Genomic DNA, 20,792 nt, shown 5'->3' with positions numbered 1-20,792 from the left:
TCCTTGCCTTTGGGAGGCTTAGACATGTATAACACAGGAGCAAATGCATACTAAAATACAATTTTAAAAACACTCACTGTGTTATTCCAGTTTCTAAAGTAAATAAGGTTATTAGGACAGAGGGAAACTTATTTACTCTCCCCCCAAAAAAATTCATATGAGTACTTTCCTATTCTGCAGATTCATAGACTCAAGGTGCTAAGGGAAACAAAGAAACTATTCTAATAAAGAGCTTGAATTTGTTGGTAAGGTAAACTAGGAGCTTGCCCAAGGTCACAGGGAAAATTAGAGGCAGAGCTGATACCTGGATTCTGGTTTAAAGCAGGATAACATGCTGTGTCCTGCCCAGTCTCAAAGTGCCTCAGAGTCAGGCAAAGGTTCATGCTTTGATCACACCTGTCTTATGTATATCCACTACTTCTCTCTCATCAAACATAAATTTTTCTTTATCTGCCAAACCAGTGGAGACCGAAATTTTATGAATTGTACAGTAAACAGTTAATAAAAAATACAAACAAATCAACCAGCACCTAATGTATAGCACAAGGAACTATATTCAATATATTGTAATAGCCTATAACAGAAAAAAAATCTGAAAAATATTTATACATACATATATACTCATATATACACATATATGCTGAATGAATCACTTTTCAATGCACCTGAAACAAACACAACATTGTAAATCAACTATACATCAACTAAAATTAAAAAACAAAACAAAACAAAACAAAACACCCAAATAGGAATTCCCATTGTGGTACAGCAGAAACAAACCCAACTAGTATCCATGAGGATGCAGGTTCAATCCCTGACCTTGCTCAGTGTGTTGGGGATCCAGCGTTGCCATGAGCTGTGGTGAAGGTGGTAGACACAGCTTGGATCCCGCATCACTGTGGCTGTGGCATAGGCCAGCAGCTGTAGCTCCAGTTCAACCCCTAGCCTAGGAACTTCCATATACTGTGGGAGCATCCCTTAAAAAAAAAAAGCAAAAATATAAATAAATAAATATCCAAACAAATGAAGAGTAGTAAGCTGGCAATATTCACAATGTGCCTTAAAATGCAAATAAAAATGCTTGCAGAAGGAACCTGTGCTCTCCCTGGTCCTGCTACCCTCCTTGCTATGGTATTACACTTGCTGCTTCACTCTGTTAAATTGCCTGCCTAGCCCCAACTGTCACATGAGTCAGTGTGTAAATTTCAAGGCACCAGAGACACACTAGTACCTCAGCCAAATTACACAACCTCCGAAGACCAGTCAATACTGACCACTGCCCCCAAAGCCCTTCTTGTGGATGACGAGTTTGTAGACCTTTGTTGTTCTCATCTTGTACTGTTGTTTCCTTCAGCTGTTCCAAGCTTGGGGGAGCGAAATCATCTTGCCTCCCTGACACTGAAACACAAACAAAAAGGCTGGAATGTCAGATCTTTCCTTGCAAGGGTTCTTTGATTTTAGATCAGTGAAAATACTAGCCCTGATCATTTGAGCGGTGACACCAACTCCCTGGATGAAATCACTCCTCCAATTATCAGGAGGGATGGAGAACAAACAGACCAACGAATCTGAGAACGAAAGGGAATTCGGGCCAGGGTCCAGCCCAACCTCCACGAAGATACTTTATCACACACCAAAGGGAAAACTTGGAGTGAATGAGGCACTCACCGCCTTGCCTCTATCTAAACCAACAACGCCAAATATTAAGAAGATCTTAAGAGGTTAGGCACACTCATTCTGTAGACGAGGAGAGTGAGGGCCAGCGCAAGAGACTTGCTCAGGTTCCTGAGACTGAGAGGCGCTCCCACTGTTCACGTTTCGCCATTGATGTCCTGGGCAAGGAGAATGTAAATAGAAGGAAAGCACGGGTTCCTTCACCAAACCTCCAGCTGCACAAACTCATCGGTTCCTCTTCGCACCCCCCTCATTCCCTAGCTGATGCGACCGCGGCTCAGAGACTGACAAGACTTGCCTGAGGTCACACAGCGGTTTGGGGGTGGGGATGGGTCCAGGATTCGAACCTGGGCCACGGCCCCCTCCCTCCTGATCCTCAAACCAGGGCCCCGGCGGCCAGCTCCACTCACCCGCAGCTCCGGAGCCACTTCCCGCTGGAGGCCCGGACTCCGAGAGCCCGACCGTGGCCGGGGCCCCTGTGCGTCCTCCGGACGCCCCGCCTACGCCCTCAGTGCCGGTGCAGCTCCGGTGCCCTAGCTCCAGGAGCCGGTCGGCCCTCCCCAGCCACCAAGCGCTCACCTGAGAACCCGCGCTGCTCCGGTGGCTCCGCCCCTGGGTACCGCCCCCTTCCCGCCCACCCCCACCCCCCTACCCCCGGGCCGCTCTGGCCGGGCCTCCGCCTCGTCTCGGTGTCCGAGCCACTTCCCCATCCGGGGCTCGCGCCGGGGGCGGGGCTGCGCGTGTAGCTTCTTGGTCGGATTGCATGTAGTAGTTTCCCACTCGGGAGTCTGATGGCTCCCGACTGGGGAAGGGGAGTGCTTTTCCTCCCAGACGTTCCGAAGTAGATCCGAGTCCAAGAGATTCGCTTTCGACCTAGTGATTTGCGCAACAGGGCAAACTCGAATGAGTGTCCCAGGATCTGTAAACGAAGTTATGGACCTTCGCCTGGCCTCACAGGGCTACTGAGGCACAAAATAGTTTCTGGGAGAATTTTTGTAAAATGGAAAGGGCTGAGCACGTGCGACCTAGTGCGATAGCCCCTGCTGGGAAGTATCCACTTTGGGGAGGACTATTTCAAATCCTTCCAAACCCCAAGTGGCGTTCCGTGCCTGTCTGGTTCTTAATAATAGCTACCATAGCTTTCACAGACATACTTATGTAATTGTCACATCCTTTTTAGGTGGCAGAGACACTCTTATTCACAGACAGGGAACTGGCAGAGGACACGAAACAACTCTGAAGGGAGCAAGGACAGATCTTGACACTCCAGTCCAACTTGGCTCCGAAAGCTGAGCATTTAACCAGCATCCTCCCATCTCACTCCAGGGCTCATCCTAAACCGTTTTCAGTCTGAAGATCTTTCTCTTCTCAAGGAAAAAATCAGAGCTGTGTGGGCAGTGACTGAAGTTGGCCAAGGGCTCCTGGCAAGTTGCGAGCTCCAACTAACTGACCTACAGTTTTCAGAAATTCTCTGAATGTTGAAAGAAAAAAAAAGCATCGCATACCACAGAGAGACTGCTGAGTGGGTGAAGGGGGCCCCTGTAGCAAGACCCACCTGTGATTTTACTTTAGGATTCAGAAGTTAAATAACTCTTAAATAATTGTATTTTTTTAATAGTAAAGAAAACATGTAATCAGGTAGACTGCAACAGTTGCAAAAGTTTTCAGGGATAAAATGTTAAGTATAAAAGACATTTTTATGTTGCTAGTTCACCCAGATCCCCCAGGCTGTCTTCTCTGAGGCTGTTGGGCACTCCTTCCATCCCACACAGAGTTAATGGGACTCTGTCCCTGGCCCTTAGGGGAATCTGATTCCTTCTCCTGAAGGATGTTCATAGTTAACAAATATTTCAGTTTTGGCAAAAATTTGTCAAAACAAAACAAAACAAAAAACCTTAACAAGGTTTTCTTGGGGTTTTTTGGTCTTTTTAAGGCCATGGCATATGGAGGTTCCTAGGCTAGGGGTTCAATCGGAGCTGTAGCCGCTGGCCTTTGCCAGAGCCACAGCAACTCAGGATCTGAGCTGCGTCCGTGACCTACACCACAGTTCACAGCAACGCCAGATCTTTAACCCACTGAGCAAGGCCAGGGATTGAACCTGTGTCCTCACAGATTCTAGTCGTGTTTGTTAACCACTGAACCATGACGGGAGTCCTGACAAGTACTGAGATTTTAAAAAATTGTCTAAAGCTGGTCAAAGTTAGTGATGGCTGGAAGGGATAGCTACCCAGACTAGGGATCCAGTGGCCTTTATTCTGCAATAACTTATGGGATTATTTGTTTTTAGCTGCGTGGCTTTGCACAAGATATTTCTTTTTTCCTTAAATTTCTCCCCTCTCAGGTCGGAATACAAAGTGGTTGTTTTCATCCTCCCCAAGGTATTTGAGGGCCAAATGAGGTGAAGGACATGTTACATTAGATCTTTGAAATTAAAAACAAAAAATTAGAGCGCCATATAAATATAACCAAAAGCATGGATTTTATCAGGGAACTGGCTCTCCCCAACTTTTAAAGCATTGAATGATATAGATGGTGCTTCTTTGGGATCCCTTTGTGCTTAATACAGAGCTAGAAACAAGGCTGAGGCTATGGTGAGGTAGGTGAGGCTAATGAAGGCACTTGCCTTACTAAAGGCACAAAAAGTTAATGGGATGCCAGAAAACTCAGCAAGATAAACAATAATTTGATTAAAAAATAAGAATTAATACAAAAATCCACGTTTTTTAAAATAAAGACAAGATCAGTAATGGTGCTGTGCAGCCATATTAGAGCCTAAGGCAAAAGACAAACCAGTAATAATGGGTTTCTCTGATCCTCTTTTTTTTTTTTTTTGTCTTTTTCAGGGATGCACCCTCAACATATGGAGGTTCCCAGGCTAGGGGTTGAATGGGAGCTGGAGTCGTTGGCCTATGCCACAGCGGCACCAGATCTGAGCCATGTCTTTGACCTATACCACAGCTCATGGCAATGCCAGATGCTTAACCCGCTGAGTGAGGCCAGGGATGGAAGCTGTATCCTCATGGATACTAGTCAGAATTGTTTCTGCTGAGCAACGATGGGAACTCCATCAGGTCCTCTTTTGTAGGCATGTAGTTGCCTGAGAAAGAACTTGAGGACTTGGATACTGTAAACGTAGAAATATTTTAAAGTGAACTTCTAGTTAGTTCATCCTAACAGCATCTATAGTAGCCTATATTCTGGAAATATGGATTCAGCCTGTAAACAATACCGTTGGCACTTGGTTTTGTATGTCCCCAAGCCCTAACTAAAGCTTGGAAAGCCACTATGGCAGATAAAATGATACAAGTGTTGACTGGTTCAAAGACACTTTGACCAGAGAAGAGAGGATTGGAGTTCCCGTCATAGTGCAGTGGAAACGAATCCGACTAGGAACCATAAGGTTGAGGGTTCGATCCCTGGCCTTGCCTAATGGGTTAAGCATCTGGCGTTGCCATGAGCTGTAGTGTGGGCTGATGAAGCGGCTCGGATACTGCGTTGCTGAGGCTGTGGTATAGGCCAGGCAGCTGTAGTTCCGATTCGACCCCTAGCCTGGGAACCCCCATATGCCAAGGCTGTGGCCCTAAAACGCAAAAAAAAAGGGGGGGGTAGAATTATTGCCTCTTGCAAACCTCTAGCTCTCTAATCAGACAGGTTAATAACTCCAAGAAGCAACTGATTTCTGCTTAACAAAAGGTTCTGTGTCTTGGGGCGAGTTAATTGTATGCTCTGGACGTTTTCAATTTCCTCTTGAATAAACAGTCTTTTCCTTCCTTCAAATATCTGTTGAGTGTCTGCTTGTGCAAGACACTGCATTAGGTGCTGAGCATAGGTTGATGAACAAAACTAAGGCGCGAGGGACAGATAATAGAGTCAATAAATAGATGAACTGGCAGCTTCAGCTTGTGTTAAAGCTATGAAGAAATCGAAACAAGACGCTCTAAAGGAGATGGAGTAGGGGAATGGCATGATCTGAAACACTGATTCCAAGTATAAAATGATCTCTTGGGATGCCAAGGGAGAAGCCGGGAGGGCCCTGGAGTTGCAGTCATTCGGGCCGGAAAAAGGGACTGGATCACGGCGGTAACAGTGGAATCAGACGCTGACCCTGAGCTCAGCAGGAGCAGAGTTAAAAGGTGTGTTTCCCTTTAACAGTCCAGGCCTCAGGGGCGGGGCAGAGGGCGGCACAAGCTAACAGAGGGAGGGAGGTCCCACGCAGGAAGAGCCGTCCTTAGGAGTGCGCGCCCGCGCGCGCGCGGTGCGAAGGCGGGACTTGGGCGAGCCCGCATGGCTGGCCCGGGCCCGGATGAGGAAGTGCGGGGGGACCATAGAGACGAAGAGGCGGCGGCGGCCGGAGCGCCTCCGGGCTCGCGGGGCTCCGCAGGCTCAGTTAGACTTGGAGGCGTCGGGGCTGCGGCTGCAGAGGCTGGGCTGGCGGGGCGAGCGCGGGCCGCGGAGCAGGCCTCAGGGTAAGAAGCTGGGGAAGCGAAGGCTTCGGGCATATCCGCCCCGCCCCACTCCAGCTTGAGTCGACCCTCCGCCGGGCGGTGCAGGCTGAAGGGAGCCCGGGCCCCCCGCCTTCTCAGGGCGCTGAAGGGAACGCAGCTGTGCTGAGGACGCGGAGCGACCCGGGGAGAGGGAGGAGACCGGGCCCCGCGTTGCGAGAGGAAAACGGCTTCTCTGAGTCATGGCTCCGCGGGGAATGAGAGACTCCTGTTCGACCTCGATATGGCGAGGGACCCCCCAACTTCTCTCCTCCGGGAGGGCGACGCCCCTTGTCGTGGGCAAACGTGCTTCTCCTGCTCCAGTGCGCTTGTCAGCAAAGGGGGATCCGCTCCCGTGTGCGAGAGGGCGATTCCTAACTTATTTTAGGGGGGTGGGGTGGGGATCTCTCTTTTGGTCAGCGACTCCCAGGTGAGGAGACTCAACTTGCCTAAAAGTGACAGAAGGTTTTTTTTTTTACCCCCTGTAAGAGGGTGACCTACCTTTCCTCCTTATTTTTCGCCTTTACCCCGAGATACAGAGAAGACGACCCTGAATTTACTTTGTGGTGGTGGAAGTCAGCCTTTCTCCCCTCCCCCAGTCCCATCCACAGAGGGAGCCTCGCTTCTCTGCTCCCGAGTCTCTTGGTGTGTCTTGAGCTCTCTTCCCTTGCACAATGAAGAGCCCTGCGTTTGGAGTGTGATGGATGCCAGCCTGTGTCTCCCAGTTCCCATCTTTGTGACCTTGACTAATTGCTTCACCTTTTCTCAGTCACCCCATCTCTAATTTGGGTACTCTTTTCCGAGAATTGTCCTAATGGCTAAAGGAAATTTTGTGTGAGTGTGCTTAGTACGTTGTAACTTTTTGGCACATTGTTGCTATTACTGTTACTTATTTGTTTTTTAAAAAAGGTAACTAGTATCTTCCACAGAGAAACATTTTTCCATGCAGGCTCCTTCTATTCCCCTCCCCTCGCCCCCCGCCATCACTTTCTCTCAAGAGAGAAGGCTTTTCACCTGGGGCAGAGAAAGAGGCACTCCTTCTCTCTTACCTACCTTATTTCCCAAATTAACAAAGAAGGTCTCAATTAGAATAATGGCGGTGGCGGTGGGGAGAGGAGAATGTTTTTGGAAGCAGGTCTGTACTCCTAGAGGGAGATCTGTTACCAGAAGCCAGCCTTTCCTTTGTCCACAGAAACTACCATTCTTCGCTACTGGTCGGAGATGCCCTCTCTGTCTCCCTACTTGTTCTAGCAACAAAATAGCTTCCTTCTATCTCATCTGCACGGCCCCCTCTTCCAAAGACTCATCTTCCAACTACTTTCTCTTGCTTTCCCAGGAAAAATAAGACTCTATACCTTTGAGGGGAGGACTCTTTCCTGCTGTATATTTAGAGTGGCACAGATGGTTTCTTTTCTCCCCTTCTTTTGAAAAAGGAATGAAAATCTTTTATGCAGTCTTTGTCAGTAGAAGTCAGGAGCATTTTCACTGTTTCACTCCCCATGTGGAGACAGAGGGATCCTTTCCCTGCATGCTAATAAAGGGAAGAACAGGGAAGCAGTGCTTAGTGTTGTCGAGATTTCCTGTGGACTCCGTGTGGGAGAGCTGGGCCCTGTGTAGGATACCGATGTCCCTGCCCCACTTTCAGTTTGTCTAGAAATCTTGTTAAAAGAGTCTTCTTTCTCTGCTCAAGAAGAGGCCCCCTTCTCCGAATTCCCTCAGGGAGGGATTGGCTACAGTGTCCGAATCTTTGCAAAAGAAAGCCCCTTTCTCAAGGTGAAAGGAGTGTGAACTTCTGAAGGCCTGACCATTATTGTGAGTATTGTCCCTTGACACAAGTGGGGCAGTGCCTGGTGTTGTTATGCTGCCTTTCATTAAGAGCAGCCCCTTAGCTTTGGAATTAAAGGGAAGGGAGACCTCCACACTTGGGATTATTGAGGCATATGGTTTTTTGTTCTGCTGATTTCTTTGATTTTTTTTTCTTTTTTTGCTTACTGCTGTAAACTTTGTACTCTCAGAACTTGGGGGGTTCAGAGTCTTGGGGAGTGTTAAATTGACTAAAGTAGAAGTTGCCCCTTTGTCAGGTTTTTAGTATTAGAAAATGTATTATAATGAGGCTGAAAGCTGCAATGTTAATCTTTCACTGGTAGTTTCCCCCACCCTCCTCTTGGCTTTTGTTATTCACTGGGATAGGAATTAACACTTCCAAATTGCCCCAAGACACACTAAAGAATAGCTTTCTATCCTTTTCGTATTTAAAGTGTTCTTAAATTACCTCATTTGCCCCTGAGTACTTGCGGTGGGGATTAGTCTGAGCTCTGTGCTGCTGTTGGTGTTAGTAGGTGTGTTTTGCTGAAACAAAGTGAAGTAGGAAAGTTATTTAGACTCTGGGGATTTTTATGGGTAGCAGGATGCTTTGAGATTATTTTGTTTAATTTATCTGTTTTACATGTGAAAAACAAGCCCAAGAAAGTTCAATGACACTTGCAAGGCTGTGACGCTATTGAGAAGCAGGATAGGGACCCTGGTCTCCCAGCACGGATTCTGCACCTGAAATAGAAGATTGGGAGGTGATTGTTCTCAATTCAAAAGGAATTTTTCTTTTATTGGAATAATTGCACTGCATACTCTCTATAAATGTTAGCCTTCCCCCCCCCAGGGACATATCCATCCCCTACACAATCTAGTTCATATTTGTGTCAATGGAAGAGATAACAAGCCAGTAACAGCTGGGAAGAGCTTGTGAATCTATGGGTTGTTTTTTGCTTATACCTCAAACTAGGTAATTATCTGGTATCCTCATCCAGTAGATCATTAGTAAGGATTAAGCCATAAATCCCTGTCTACATTTTATAAGCACGTGTTACTCACTTTTCCCTCTTACTTCATGTTTAACATTTTAATATAAAAACTTCAGTTTTTTAAATCATTTAAAATTGCTCTGTTATGTTCAGAAATTTAATTTTTCTTTTTGTTTTTTTAATGGCTGCACCTGCCACATATGGACGTTCCTGGGCAGGGATTAAATCTGAGTCACAGCTGCAGCAATGCCGTATCCTTTAACCCACTGCACTGGGCCAGGGATCAAACCCACACTTCCTCAGCAACCCAAGCCGCTGTAGTCAGCTTCTTAACCTTCTCTTCCGCGGTGGGGATGCCTCAGAAATTTAGTTTTAAAGAACTCGAATGGTAAAACTCTATCCTGTTTCTGAGGTCTTCTGGCATTACTTGTATCTCCATGGTGAAAATGGAGTGGAGAGTTTATGATTCGAGCTAGTGAGCTGAGAATAATTGCAAACTGCTACTCCAGGCCTGCATCTAAATATTACTTCATCTCTAAGGGTTCCAGCTGAGGCACTTGGCTGTTCTTGGTGACTCAACTGCACATACTGCTGAGAAAGTTAAGCACCCAGAATTGGGTTGGGAGGAAAAGGAGACAGTGTGCCCAGTTGTTTTCACATGTTGAAAAGTTGGAATTATGTCTCTGCCAAATAAAATTTTCAAGATATGGTGGCTTTCTGGTGATAGGCTTTTGTAAATTGGGAGTGTTATCTTTTGGTGGCCAAAGCTTTTGGTGACAATTCCATTTTGGTCAATGCCAATTTACAGCATAGATGGAGGCATAGGAAAGGTAGCAGCACTGTTTTCCCTGAGGAAAATTTTGAGCTGTTTTTTGTGATTATCAGTATTGCCTCTTTGGTTTTTTTTTTTAATTTTTAAATTTTTTTTGTCTTTTTGCCTTTTCTAGGGCCGCTCCCACGGCATATTGAGGTTCCCAGGCTAGGGTTCTAATCGGAGCTGTAGCCGCCGGCCTATGCCAGAGCCACAGCAACTCGGGAATCGAGCCATGTCTGCAACCTACACCACAGCTCATGGCAACGCTGGATACTTAACCCACTGAGCCAAGGCCAGGGATCGAACCTGCAACCTCATCGTTCCTAGTCGGATTCATTAACCACTGCGCCACGACAGGAACTCCGGTATTGCCTCTTCGTGATAAAGATCTGTTTAGTAAGGGTGTCTTTGTGCATGATCCTACATTTCAAAAAAATCTTGAGTTAGGACCATGGAGATGGAAGGGAGTGAGGTTTGCTAGAGACATGGCTGGCATTGGGTCCATGGGTGTGTTAGTTGAGTGACTTGTGGACAGTCAGATACAGTTACCTTTGAGAATTCAAGCCTGAGCTCTGGGGTGATGGGGGTGCCATTTCTAAGAGGCAGTGGGGTGAAAAATAAGCATGTAAGTTTATTGAGTGCATCTTACTCATCCTTGTCTCTCATAGCTGTTTGTGTATAGCAGTAAATCACTTATTTGCTGGGTTGAATGGGTTCTATTTTAGGCACGTTAAGTTTGGAGGGGTGCCATCCTTGTGAGTGAAACATAGGTCACAACTGAAACAAGGTTGGGACTAGGGACTGGTTTCTTTCTTTTTTAAAATCAGCTTTATATTACAGTTCACCAACTTAAATTGTACAATTCAGCAGTGTTTGGCATAGTCACAGGGTTGCATAGCCATCACCGCATCAATTTTAGAACATTTTTATCGCCCCTAAAAGAAATTCTGTCAGCAGCCACTCCCTGTTTCTCTAACTCACCCAGCAGTAAGAGACCGCTAAGCCACTCACTGACTCTAGATTTGCCTACCTTGGACATTTCAGGTAAATGAGATTTTCTAATATGTGGTCTTCTGTGACTGGCCTCTTTTACTTATATAACGTTTTGGGGCTGCATCCGCATTGCATCATAAAGCTGCACCTTATTTCTTTTCATGGTTAAGTAATACTCCATTGTGTGGACAGACCACATTTGCGTGATTGATTCATCAGTTGATGGACATTTTGAGTTGTTTCCACATTTTGGCTCTTGTGGAAAGTGCTACACTGAACATCCGTGCACAGTTTTTTTGTGGTTTCTGCACATATTCCTCCAAGTGGAGTCACTGGGCCCTGTGGTTACTCTGTGCTTAAAGGGACAGTTTTGAGTCATCTTCAGAGCAGAGAGGCTGCATGATAAGATGAGGTCATCAAAAAAAGGTGAAGCTCACCCAGGCAGGAAGGTGTGAACTTGAGAACATGGAGGATCTGAGGGGCCAGGAGATCCAGAGAGCCCATCTCCATCCACATACCTGCTCTTACACACAGCCCTTCCCACACAAGGCCTTTCAGTCTGTATGCAGAGTGACAGCCAAAGCTGGATTGTGTCTGCCGATGGGAAAGGGAAACTGTACCAAATTAAATTGAGCACTTCCTGTCTTTTTGTTGTTGTTGTTATTATTGTCTTTTTAGGGCCGCACCCTTGGGATATGGAAGTTCCCAGGCTAAAGGTTGAATTTGAGCTGCAGCTGCTGGCCTACACCACAGCAGTGCGAATCTGAGCTGCGTCTGCCACCTACTACACAGCTTGTAGCAATTTCGGATCCTTAACCCACTGAGTGAAGCCAGGGATCAAACTCACATCCTCACAGATACTAGTCGGATTCTTTTTTTTTTTTGTCTTTTTTCCTCTTTTAGGGCCACACCCATGGCATATGGAGGTTCCCAGGCTAGGGGTCTCATTGGAGCTGTAGCCGCTGGCCTACACCAGCTGCATCTGCAACCTACACTATAGCTCACGGCAACGCCGGACCCTTAACCCGCTGAGCAAGGTCAGGGATCAAACCTGCAACCTCATGGTTCCTAGTCAGATTTGTTAACCACTGAGCCACTACGGGAACTCCACTAGTCACTCCACTAGTCGGATTCTTAACCCCCCCCCCCCCCCCCCCCCCCCCCCCGCAAGCCACAACAGGAATTCCTTCCTGCCCTTTTTTGGGGGTGGGGAGGCATCAAATAACAATTCCATTTATGCCTTAACACCCCCCACCACACACACACCCTTAAAATCTAAAGTATCCCTGGAGGAATTCCCTGATGGCTCAGAAGGTTGTTTTTTTGTTTTTTAGATTATTTTATTTTTTCCATCGTGGCATGGGTTGGATCCCTGCCCTAGGAACTTCCATATGCCGCAGGTGTGGCCAAGATAAAATTTTTTTTTTTTTCGTCTTTTTGCCATTTCTTGGGCCGCCTCCGCGGCATATGGAGGTTCCCAGGCTAGGGGTCGAATCAGAACTGTAGCTGCCAGCCTACGCCAGAGCCACAGCAATGCAGGATCCGAGCTGCGTCTGCAACCTACACCACAGCTCACGGCAACACCAGATCGTTAACCCACTGAGCAAGGGCAGGGACCGAACCTGCAACCTCATGGTTCCTAGTCAGATTCATTAACCACTGCGCCACAACGGGAACTCCAGATTATTATTATTATTATTATTTTTGTCTAAAATAATTTTTAAATACCACTAGAAATAATGGAGCTGGAGGGGAAAGGGGGAGACTAGCTCCAAAGAGAATGCTTCTGTCAGCACTGTTTCTGAGAGCCTCCTCAATTCTCACTGCACTCCTGTGCACACCAGTGTGTCTCTGCCTGCTTCTCTGGGATTCATGTTTCTCCACTAGCCTTCCTGTGTTACCTCAGACTTCTGGACTAGTCATCTGCTTTCCTGTAATTTCTAGTATTTACGTTAGTAGTGTTGCATTGTATCCTTGGACCTTTGAGTACTGTTCCTTGAATGATGCTGAGTGGATGAGGGCATTGGGACATAAGGGAACCATCACCACAGGTTGGAAAACCAGGAGGAAGCAGAGCAGTCCAAAATGAGAGGACCTGTCACTTGCCCTTCCTCAGCCCCCAGCTCCAGTCCAGGCTGCATGGGTCAGTGTAGGGGATCTTCTATCAAGGAGGAACGGTTGTCAACCGAAGGCGACTCAAGGAGCTGGCACCTTTGCATAAGTGGCCTCTGTGGGCTCCCCCAGATGGTCAGGGTATGAATAGAGACCAAGGGCGCTGAGCAGTAAGGAGTTCCAAGGAGTGTCGGTGAGTTCCTGATGCTCAAAACCTGATGTAGCTGGTGGAGAAGGTGATACAGCTCAGCAGACAGAATGGTTCACAGCTGGCACTGGGTTGTACTTAAATGTAATATATTTGTTTGGGGGAAAGATGGATGTGAGGAGGAGAAATTGGCTGGCTTTTGGAAACATCCTGTCCTATGTGCTTTTTGCCCAAAGGGATTTATTGTCAGTACCTCTGATAAATCCTTGTTATGAACGCTGAGCTGCCAAATACTCTCACTTTCCCCCTCCTCCTGTTTAGGGTTAGGGAAAACATCAAGAATGAAAGTGGGCAGTATTTCATTTGGTTAACCATTTCCACCACGATCAGTTCCAGTGGATTTTGTGGTGGAAACTGCATGCGTTCAGTAAACTAAAACAGAAAAGTTACTAGCCAGGAAACCCTGGTTTTGGGTGTATCATTCCCTATCTGTGTATGTGTGTGTGTGTGTGTGTGTGTGTTGATTAATAATGTAGTATCATGAACTACTTAGTTATACATATTGTAGCAAGTAACCCATGTTTCCATTACCCAGTGCAATAACCGAAACCTTTCCAATATTGTGGAAGCCCCCAGCAAGCCCCCTTGGTTAACCATGCAATTTTCAGGCAGGTCACCCTTCTATTCTTGAGGTGTGGTGTTAGAGCCTACAGCAGGAAGGTGATGGCTGCTCTGCCAACTTACAGGGCTGTTGTGAGAATCACCTGAGTAACATCTGTGAGGGTACTTGGGAAATCTCAAGATGCTGGGTAGAAGTCAGGATGGATTCTGCCCAAGAGTTGGTTTAGTCACGTCTGGTGCCAGCCTGTGTAGACATGGCTTGATTGTTCACTCAGCAGTAAAGGAGTGGAATTCTGTTTTCTCTCTTTTTCCAAAGAGAATTCTTAATGAAAAAATGTCAGTGAATCACATTCGTTATAGTCTCTCGGTATATATTAATTCAGTAAGTATTTTCTGAGCACCTACTATGTGTGAAGCAACTATTCCAGGCAGTGAGGATATAGCAGTGAACCAAATAGGCAAGATTCACAACCTGAAACAAATAGAAAACTATCTTTTTTGTTGTTTTAATGGCCTCACCCACGGCATCTGGAAATTCCCAGGCCAGGGATTGAATCTGAGCCACAGCTGCAGCAATGCCAGATCCTTTAACTGACTGAGCTGGGCCAGGTATCAAACCCATGCCTCCTCAGCAATCTGAGTCACTGCAGATTCTTAACCCATTGCACCACAGCGGGAACACCAGAAAATCATCTTTATCTTCTAGTTTCCGTCAGGTCTGTCCTTGAATGCTTAGACTTGTCCCATTCTCATCTACATTTGAATCCAGATTAAAAATAAGAATTGTTCATAAGGCAGCATTTGAATTGAGATTAGACAGATGTCTATTAAAGGTTTAAGGTAGTTCTTTTTCTTCAAATTCGCAGTCTGTTAAGGAGGGTTTTTTGGCGCCAGATAATGCTGGCATTTGAGGTGGAATTTTTTGCCTTTATTTTAGCTGGTTTGATCTGAGACAGTGTCCTTCTACCCTGCAAAGTTTTAAACTTTTATCCCTTCCTTTGATTTGTGTCAGGGTGAGCCGTTTGATGTAAAAGACTTGACTCCATAATCTGCATCTGCCCTAATGCTGTCATCCGGAGTAGAGACTCAGCCCATCCCGCTTGATTCCTCCATGTCTGCCGTGGTACAGGAATTATACTCTGAACTCCCAGTAAGTGTCTCCAAAGAGCTTCATGCTGACCCTGAGCCGAGTGTGATTCCAGATGTAAAACTCGGAGCCTGCAGCTCTCATGTAAGTCAGAGTAGGGCAGCGCCCTTGGAATTGCAGAGGACCCCCACGGAACATTGTTGTGAAGAACCCCCTGTGACCTTGGACCACAGGGGTGAGCCTGGGCGGTGTGGGCTGGTGGACTCCAGAGCAGAAGGTTCTGTGGCCTCTGGGATCTTGGATAGGGAAGAGAAAGCCAAGAGCCTGGAGCTAAAGGTCTTCAGAGATGGAGGGGACCAGGCGGAGATTGTCAGAGACCCCTGTGAGGGAGCAGAGGAAGACCCACATCAGTGTCCCACAGCTGCCGAAGAAAAGCCCAGCCCCAGCCAGGTAAGAGCCGAGATCTGGATGCAGATGAGTTGAGTGTGAACGGCAGCTTTCCAGCTGGAGAAACACTTCACAGGATGAAGTACAGATGCTGACAGGTAGCTTATGGTTCATTTTTGAAACATTTCCAAAATGTTGATTTTGACATTTACTTTCTTTTGGTGATCTTTAAAAACCAATTGTGTCACATCAGACACTTGAAGAGAGAAAGTGCTTATCTCTTAAAGTCTCAGTCCTCTGAAGCAGCCACTGCACATAGAATGTTGAATCTCTGTGATTGTCCTATGGAATTTCAGGTAGTTGTCGGATGTTAAGGAACGATGGGTTGTGGGTACCATTCCTTGAGTTTTGGTAGCATCAGGTTTAAGATGGAGTGAGGTGTCACAGAGATATCTTTGAGGGAGATTGTTCACCCACGTAGGCCTTCGTAAGATGGATACCCTTGAGGAGTCTCCACATTTCAGACGTAAGTCCTAAGTTTTGCAGGTCCAAAAACTGGACTTAAATTTTTTTGTACAGTAGAGGTGATGGTCTCCAAAGGACTGATCCAAGCTAACCAACTTCAGGAGAGGCTGAAGCATAAATCAGAAAGCTGGTTCTTTTGCTAATACACTACTGCTTGGTAGGGCATGGAAAATCAAATCTCTGTGAGTTTGAAATTAGAATAAGGGGGATTAGTTAAGTGAGACTAATGGTTAGTAGGCTAGGATAGCCTGATGGACCCCAATTCCTAAAGGAATTTTACCTGCCAAGTGGACTAGAAAACTTACTTTCAGAGGAGTTCTTGTTGTGGCTCAGTGTTAACAAACCCAACTAGTATCCATGAGGATGCAGGTTTGATCCCTGGTCCCGCTCAGTGGATTAAGGATCCGGCATTGCCATGAGCTGTGGTGTAGGTTGCACATGCTGCTTGGATCTGGCATTTACTGTGGCTGTGGCATAGACTGACAATTGCAGCTTCATTTCAACCCCTAGCCTGGGAACCTATGTGCCGTGGGTACAACCCTTAAAAAAGACAAGGGAAAAAAAAAAAGCTTACTTTCTCCCCCGGATGGTGCCTTAGACCAGGAGTTAGTAAGCTTTTTTGTGTAAAAGACCAAATAGTAAATATTTTAAGCTTTATACGCCACATGGCTTCTGTTGAAACTGCTCGGTTCTACCGTTGTTGCTTGCAAGCAGGCCTAGACGATACTTAGAAATATGAGTGGCTGATTACAGTAAGGTGTTGTACATAAAAGCACAGGCTGTAGTTTGCCAACCCCTGCTCTAAATCCACTAATAAATTCGTATTTTCTGGGCTTCCTGGGCTAGGCTTCATTCCCCACCTGATAAGTATATCATTTCTTTACACAGTTTATGGGGCAATTGATTGTCATTAGTAAGCTGCATATATTAACCATAATTAGGAATAGATAAAGCATTAAGTAACAGTTGAATATAGTATCAGTTTTTATGCTGTCATGACATATCCTTAAAAATATAGTTTAATGAGTAACAGATCTGAAACTTCCTTACTTGATATGGTGGGTTGCATCTAATAAGATGAAAAATTTCTTAATGTAATATTTGATATAAAAGGAAAGTATGTATATTTTAATGAACACCGTACTTCTATCTATACATGCACATACAGACATATTTACACACCACACAGCCTGAGAACTAGAAGATGGCTCTTTTTGTTCCTTTTTTATTTTTTGATCTTTTTTCAGGGCCATACCACAGCACATGGAGGTTCCCAGGCTTGGGGTCCAATCAGAGCTGTAGCTGCCAGCCTATACCACAGCCACAGCAACACAGGATCCAAGGCGCATCTGCAACCTACACCATGGCTCACGGCAACGCCGGATCCTTAACCCACTGAGCAAGGCCATAGATCGAACCGGCAACCTCATGGTTCCTAGTCGGATTCGTTGCCACGTCGGGAACTCCTTTTTGTTCCTTTTTTAAACCTCTCCTTTTTAACTCCACCAGTGGTAGATTCTGTTTTGAATTGTGTAAAGCAAAATGAAATTTAATAGGCATAAATGCAAGATTTTGTACTTGATTTCATAAAGAGAACTACACAAGGGTAAAATAGAAGACCTACGGGTTTTAACTGATTAGGTAGAGTTGACTTTGTAGTGTGCCTGCCAAGAAAAGCCAATTTGCTCTTAGTGTGTATTATCAGGGAAGTTCCTGCTGTGGCACAGTGGGTTAAGGATCAGCACTGCTGCAGCTGTAGTGTAGGTCGCAGCTGTGACTTGGACTTGATCCCTGGCCTGGGAACTTCCATATGCTGTGGGTGTGGCCAATAATATGTACACATTATCAGAATATGACAGGTGGAGAGTGTTCTTGAGTGTTGGTTAGCCAGTAGCTAGAGTATCAGGCTCACAGTCCTCTCCCCACCTCCCCCTGCACTCAGATGAGCTAAGTTACAGGGGGTGCATGAGGGAGCAGAGGAGAAGCAAGGAATGAGTCAATTTTGGGGTTTCTGGCCCAAGTAGGTCCTCCCCTTCTTTCCACACTGAACCTGGTGTCATGTGGGAGGAAGATATAAAACCAGGAATGTATTCATGGATAAGAATTCACACTGGTGACACAACCCGAAAATGCCCCATTGGAGGCCAAGTCACTAGGTCTTCCTCTAAAAGAGGAGAATTGGGAAATGAGAGAAGCCTTCAGGACTATGGAGGGTCCAGTGGAATGGTTTTGTTGGGCACAGTTAAGCTCAACGGAAGCTTTAGGGCAGTGGTAGCTCCTGACATTCTCAGGTCACAGCACCTTTAGAAATCTGGATGAATGCTGCAGGTCTTTGAAAAACAGACACACCATCCCAGAAGGTCTGCAGACCCCAGACATCCTGGACCCCAGGATTAGAATTCTTGCTAGATTGGCAGAACACCACAGACACAGTGAAAAGACGACTGACAAATTGGGAGGACATATTTACAACATATATCATGGATAATGGGCTTATATCTCTAATATGTAAAGAACTGTTAAGGGATGAAAAAGCCCATAGTGGCTCAGTGGTTAATGAATCCGACTAGGAACCATGAGGTTGCAGGTTCAATCCCTGGCCTTGTTCAGTGGGTTAGGGATCCGGCATTGCTGTGGGCTGTGGTGTAGGTTGCATATGCGACTCGGATCCCACATTGCTCTGTCTCTAGCATAGGCTGGTGGCTACAGCTCCGATTAGACCCCTAGCCTGGGAACCTCCATATGCCTCAGGTGCAGCCCTAGGAAAGACAAAAAAAAAAAAAAAAAGAAAAAAGAAAAAGCCCAGTAGAAAAATAGAGGAAAGATTTCAGTAGGTAAGTCATTGTGTGTGTGTGTTGTGTTGTGCTTAAACACATGAAAATGGTCAACCTCACTCACAATTAGAGATGCAAATTTAAATAACCTGTGATAGCACTTTTTTTTTTTTTTTCTTTCTTTTTAAGGGCCGTACCCAAGGCACATGGAGGCTAGGGGTTGAATCCAAGTTATAGCCGCTGGCCTATAGCACAGCCACAGCAATGCCAGATTTGAGCCATATCTTCAACCTACACCACAGCTCATGGCAATGCCAGACCCTTAACACATTAAGCGAGGCCAGGGGTGGAACCTGTGTCCTCATGGATACTAGTCAGATTTGTTTCCGCTGAGCCACGACGGGAATTCCTGTGATACCGTTTTTATGAAACCTACCAGATGGGCGAAAATGAAAAATTGTGACAACACACCTTGTGGGCAAGACCGTGAGGAAAAAGGTGTTCTCACACATGATTGGTGGGAGTGTATCCTAATACAACCTTGCAGAAGAGGAATTGGGCTGCACTTGCCAAATCTACTGTGCCCTGACATGTTGACCCAGTACATAGCATTTCTAGGTGTCTGCCTTGAAGATACACCTGTAGCACGTGTATCCGTATATAAAAATACGTATACACAAAGTTATTCTTTGAAGCATTATTTATTATTGCAAAATGTTTGAAGCAAACTAAATGTCCACAGATAGGAGAGGGGTTGAATAAACTATGGTATATAAACCTCCTTACTTGGAGCGCTGTGCAACTGTAATAAAGAATGAAGATCTCCATGTATAGATAGGGGGCGATTTCCAGATGCGTGGTCCCCAAGACCATTTCTAGGTTTGGTGATTCATTAGAACTCACAGGATACTGCACATGTCAGATCACGGCTACAGTTAATTACAGTGAGAAGATAGAAAGCAGTCAGCAGAGGGAAGAGGGCCATGGGGGCAAAGTCTAGAGGAAATGGCGAACAAGCTTCCAGGAGTCCTGTCTGAGTGTGTCACACACACCTAACTTCCTTTGGGAACAAACTGATAATATTTGTGAAATGTCTGTGGGGGCTTATTGGAGCCTGGGGTTTTTAATGTGAGCTGGTCACATGGACATGACTGGCGAGCACATATCAGAACCCCAGACTTCCCAGGAAGAGAGCAGGGAGGGTCATTATAACCACATCGTTGCACAGATGCCCTGAGCCACTCTTATCACTTAGGGAATGGAGGAAACTCCCAAAATCAGAAAGAGATCCAGGTGCTGGCTGAGGCCTCCCTTGTAAGCAGGCCTTTCTAAGAATAACAGGGAGTTCTCTTGTGGCTCAGCAGGTTAAGATTTGGGTCACTGCTGTGGCACAAGTTCTGTCCCTTTCCTGGGAACTTACCTGTGTCATGGGCATGGCCTAAATAAATAAATAAATAAATAAGAATAACAGGCCCGCTACTGTTAATTCCTTTGCAAACTAGGATATATTGTTAAGTTTTGGCTTTTTTTTTTTTTTTTTTTGTCTTCTCTAGGGCCACACTTTGGGCATATGGAGGTTCCCAGGCTAGGGGTCAAATCGGAGCTGTAGCCGCCAGCCTACACCAGAGCCACAGCAACGCCAGATCTGAGCCGCATCTGCGACCTACACCACAGCTCACAGCAATGACGTTTCCTTGGCCCGCTCCTTGGCCCGCGGATCGAGCCCAATCCTCATGGTTCCTAGTTGGATTGTCTCTGCTGCACTGCAACCGGGAACTCCTATTGTTATGAAAATAGCAAACTGGGAGTGAATATAGTAGCCTCCTTTTCATGCAAAAAAAAGGGGAAATCAGTATACAAATATCTGCTCATTTATATAAAACAACACTGTGTACACACGGGAGGGGTGAACCAGAATCTGATGAGTGTGGTTACCTATAGGGGCAGGTGGGAACGAGGGGGAAAGAAAATGTGAATGGCTTAACAGAAATGAATCTGACTAGTATCCATGAAGGTGCAGGTTTGATCCCTGGCCATGAATAGTGAAACCACACTAAGGTTGGGGCGGGGGAGAAAAGTAGCCCAAGTAACTTTGGGAAACAATATTTTGACTATGTAAGACTAAAATAAAATTTTTAAAAGTTTTTTATAAATTTGTTTTTCATGGGACTGTGGCTTAGTAATTCCTAAACTACTTTATATATATTCTAAGATTGAGCAAATAGATAAATATTGTGGATACAAGAGCCAGGTTTCTCACTGACGGAGAAAGAAATTACAAATGTGTGGGTGTTCTGGTTATGGCTCAGTGGTAATGGATCTGACTAGTATCCATGAGGATGCAGGTTCAGTCCTTGGCCTTGCTCAGTGGGTTAAGG

General features: G+C 45.8%; 2 protein-coding genes across 27 annotated transcripts in view; one reads left to right on the top strand and one right to left on the bottom strand.

Annotated features, from left to right (window-relative positions):
• The window catches only part of DEPDC5 (DEP domain containing 5), a 101,743-nt gene extending 99,359 nt beyond the window's left edge, over positions 1 to 2,384 (bottom strand). For 7 of the 15 annotated variants that reach the window (XR_002338345.1, XM_021072342.1, XM_021072340.1 and 4 more), the window contains exons 1-2: positions 2,085 to 2,263; positions 1,275 to 1,398 (exon numbers count right to left, since the gene is read on the bottom strand). Coding sequence is in view for 14 of the 15 variants with exons in the window: in XM_021072342.1 (XP_020928001.1) it covers positions 1,275 to 1,332 (58 nt within the window). In the remaining variant the exon portion in view is untranslated. Of the gene's footprint in view, positions 1 to 1,274; positions 1,399 to 2,084 lie in introns of all 15 variants that reach the window. The other 8 variants (XM_021072339.1, XM_021072341.1, XM_013983091.2 and 5 more) reach the window with 7 other exon arrangements.
• Positions 5,931 to 20,792, top strand: part of PRR14L (proline rich 14 like) — a 66,272-nt gene continuing 51,410 nt past the window's right edge. For 3 of the 12 annotated variants that reach the window (XR_001300925.2, XM_013983085.2, XM_013983088.2), the window contains exons 1-2: positions 5,931 to 6,140; positions 14,654 to 15,178. Coding sequence is in view for 5 of the 12 variants with exons in the window: in XM_013983085.2 (XP_013838539.2) it covers positions 14,705 to 15,178 (474 nt within the window). In the remaining 7 variants the exon portion in view is untranslated. Of the gene's footprint in view, positions 6,141 to 12,447; positions 15,274 to 20,792 lie in introns of those variants that run through there. The other 9 variants (XM_021073914.1, XM_001925039.4, XM_021073915.1 and 6 more) reach the window with 6 other exon arrangements.

This window comes from Sus scrofa, chromosome 14, assembly GCF_000003025.6.
Source record: "Sus scrofa isolate TJ Tabasco breed Duroc chromosome 14, Sscrofa11.1, whole genome shotgun sequence".
NCBI lineage: Eukaryota > Metazoa > Chordata > Mammalia > Artiodactyla > Suidae > Sus > Sus scrofa.
This window is presented reverse-complemented; position numbering and strand designations above follow the sequence as displayed.